Raw genomic sequence first — 3,536 nt, 5'->3', positions numbered from 1 at the left:
AAAGTTGAGGGGCTAGATGGGTGGTCCACCTCCTTAGGAGAAAATGGAGGCTTGGTTTTTATTAAAAGTGTGAGTATAGGGAAGAAGTGAGATGATTGCCCCCCTGCCCCCATTCAGCTCGCAGAGGACTCGTGACTGCCAGACCCATTAACTCCCAGAGACAGTTGGGTTAGAAGCCAGGTCTCCAGGCAGGAGCTGGAAAATCTGGAGCATGAGATGTTTGGTCTAACTCCACCCAGAAAGAAGCCACAGTCTTGGTTTTATTGCTAGAGAAAGCTGGGGGAAGAAGTCACCAGAAGCACCCACATACCCATCCAGGATCCCAGAGAACTAATGATTGCCTGTCCCAGGTACAGGATAGATAGAAACCAGACACTTGGCCAGTAGCTGGCAGAGTTGGGACATTAGGTGAGCAGTCTGACCCTCTCCAGGGAGAGGTGAGGAGCTGAACCTCACGGCCTGTCACTCTGTTCTGAGCCAGTGGAGAGAGGCACAGGGGGTGCTGGAAGGCCCCTTTATAATCACCTCTGTGTTTGCATGGTCCAGGGGGATGAGCAAGGGCCAATCCCTGGCAACTTTCAGAGACAAGCAACCTAGGAGCCAGGTCCTTGGGTAGCATCCATAAGAGTAGGGGCACTAGCTGTGCAGTCTCACTGTCACTCTTCAGGGAGGAGAATTAGAGGAGTGGGAGAGCTGACCAGTCCCAAAGCAACTGCAGTTCCTATCTATGTATCCCTGGCTCTAGGCATGGTGCTGCCCTCCCTTGTATCCTGGCACGCAGCCACTAAGGTGGGAGTGAGGGATAAAGTGTCCAAACCTCCTCTGTTGAGTCTTCCAAATTCTGTCTTTGGGATCAGTCAACAGTGTGCCTGGGGCGTGTTCAGCCCTGGGGTTGACTGACAGAACTCCAGATTATCCAACTCTTGGAGGTCAAAGAGAAGATCCCAAGAGGTTTGCCCCTACTGATATCACAGTTCCTTCCAGTGTATCTTCCCCTTTTAAATTTTTGTAGCTGGTGCTTAGCTTTTAATGTTTCTGTTTCTTTTTGCAGCAAAGCTGTGTTAATTCAGCTCTACAGCCCCCAATCTTTACTTCAAAGGAAAGGCATTCTGCTTCACAGCGACCGTTCAGTTTTGCACAGAGTTTTCTTCTACGAAATGCTCCCCCTGCTAAGTGAAGAAAGCAGTTAGTCTTCAGTTATCTATACTTAGTGACTGGAAGGAAAAATTGTCACTAAGCCAAATTCAGAATTCTTGACTACAAAGTCTCCTAGAGGTAGAGTATGAATCTAAAGTTTGAAAAATTGGCTATTACCTGAACACCCATGCCTGAGCTCAGAGCCCTGGGACAGTACATGCAATGTCCTCTAGATACTCAATGAGGAAGGACAAAAAATGTTCCCTCTGCCAAGATTATGCATAGCTTACCCAGAAACAAAAAGTCTTTTTTTCTAATTCTAATAAACAATTATTTCCAACAAGTTATTTTAATATCTCCAATTAATAGTGTCTGATACAGGGGGAAAGGCAGACTGTACTATTTGCAGAATCAGCAGCTTACTGATAGACCTTAATGTGCCTTGTCATGTGATCTTACAGTTTCATAGCTTTAAAGATAAAAGAAACATGGTGCTGGTCTTTCTCACTCTGTCCTGCAAAGAACAGGACTAGAAACTTGCAGTTAATTCTGGCACACATATTTAGAGAGGATAGGCAAAAGAGTTCATCCAAAATAGGAATTTAGTAGAAAAGAATACAATTTATTTTTGAATGATTTTTTTAAATGGGAATATGAACACTCAGGAGAAAGGTTGAATGAATTGGCAGTTACTCTCGAAAGTAATGCTTATTCTTAGAAAGAGTAAATCAAGGGGAAAGGGTACATATTAACTGCAATGTACATAAAATATTACCATGTTGGTAGTGCCCAAGTTAGGGTTAAGACCAATGTAAATCTGCTCAAAGTGGACTATTTTAAATAGTCCAATGTGCAACTGAGGATATAAACATCTGAACAGATGATTAACATGACATATGTATGAGGTGTTCAAACCCTGAATTGGGGCAGAGAATAAGAAAAAGTAACAATAGGGACAATAAAGCAATAATAATTGCCAGCTGTAACAGCACAGGGTATGTTCCTGGCCCTGTTCAAGCAGTTAAGTGAATATAGAGATTGTCCCCAAGCAGTCACCTTCCCAGTCAGCTGTTTAGTAACAGAACCTTTGGGTTTCACTGAACACTGAGATACTTAGCTTAGAACGTCAGCTTGTAGCTTCATTTGTCAATATGGCCATGTTATTAAGTTGGGCCCAAAGAAGGAGGAGGGGAATGACAAGCACTGCCCCTGTTTAAACTTGTCCCTCGATGTCTCTACTGAGAGTACATGCTCGACATTTAGAGCATCTTTTGAACCTGATCAAACAGTGGCATGGTAAGGATGTCAAGGTTGAACTTCAGCCTAATCTCAGCATAACTTGATGGAGAGCCTCCAGCCCAACCTAGTTGTACTTTGGGGCTTTTTGGACTTTTGTATAAAAATAAAACAGATTTCCATGTTTTGTTAGTCACTCTATTTTTAAGTTTCCTTATTTTAACAAGTCATCCTGTAATTAATGTAGCAAATTCCTTAATCTTAAAAGAAATCCTATTATCACTTCCACTTATAGAGAAGAAACTGAAGTACAGAATTCAAACAGCTGATGAGGATTGAAATGGAGATTTAACCTTGAGTAGCTTAAACTCCTGATCTCTGTTCCTTTATTTGACCATTAGATGCATGCTCATCTGTGAGACTCTTCACAGTTGTTGTGGTTGTAGAGTCATTATTTGGGCCCCAGTTTTGCTTGTTTTGGGGATTCAAGCATGCCCAGGCTAAGCTCTGGAGATTGCTGGGAGCCATTAGCCAAGTAGGTATGACAATTTCCTTGCCAGCGTACCCCATGTTGCTGACATTTTGCAGTGACATTGAATGTAGTTGACCTTGCTCAAGGACCTGGGCGGATTAGGGTGTTCCCGGTTTAACATAATCGTGTTTAGGGCGTTCCCAGTTTAGGTTCCAGGTTTAAGGTTTAAGATTATTCCTGCTGGGAATAGGGCGTATCCTGCTGCCTAAGTTCCCCTTGAGTTCTCACGGGATTCAGACAGTATATTTTGGGAGACAGAAGCCCAGTGAAGGTGAATTTGGGAGAGAACGTGGATTTGGGCAGAGAACGTGGATTTCCCCAGAACGTGTTTGTATACGGCTGGTGTGAGTTCGGGAATAAAGAGTTGCTGTTTGAATCTACAAGCTGTGTGGTGGCTCGTGATTTTGTGCCCAGCCAGACTGCGGCATTTCTCCCCCCTTCTGATTAATTAAACAAGCAATGTGGCTTAAGGACCGTGCCTGGTAGGTTGTCCAATTCAACATATGGTTCTTACCCGTCATCGGAAAAACTGACCTTTAGGCGTCAGCCTCCTGTCTTAGGTTGATACCACTGCAATTGAATCATACCCGTCACTGACTACCGGTCCAGCATACAGCCATACTTGTGGATA

General features: G+C 43.7%; 1 protein-coding gene across 1 annotated transcript in view; it reads right to left on the bottom strand.

The window, feature by feature from the left end:
* Positions 1–1,026: 1,026 nt before the first annotated feature.
* Positions 1,027–3,536, bottom strand: part of LOC125613245 (beta-defensin 13-like) — a 5,726-nt gene continuing 3,216 nt past the window's right edge. Inside the window, exon 2 of the mRNA XM_048792819.1 lies at positions 1,027–1,169. Within this exon, the coding sequence (XP_048648776.1) occupies positions 1,027–1,169 (143 nt within the window). The remainder of the gene's footprint in view (positions 1,170–3,536) is intronic.

This window comes from Marmota marmota, unplaced genomic scaffold (genome assembly GCF_001458135.2).
Source record: "Marmota marmota marmota unplaced genomic scaffold, marMar, whole genome shotgun sequence".
NCBI lineage: Eukaryota > Metazoa > Chordata > Mammalia > Rodentia > Sciuridae > Marmota > Marmota marmota.
This window is presented reverse-complemented; position numbering and strand designations above follow the sequence as displayed.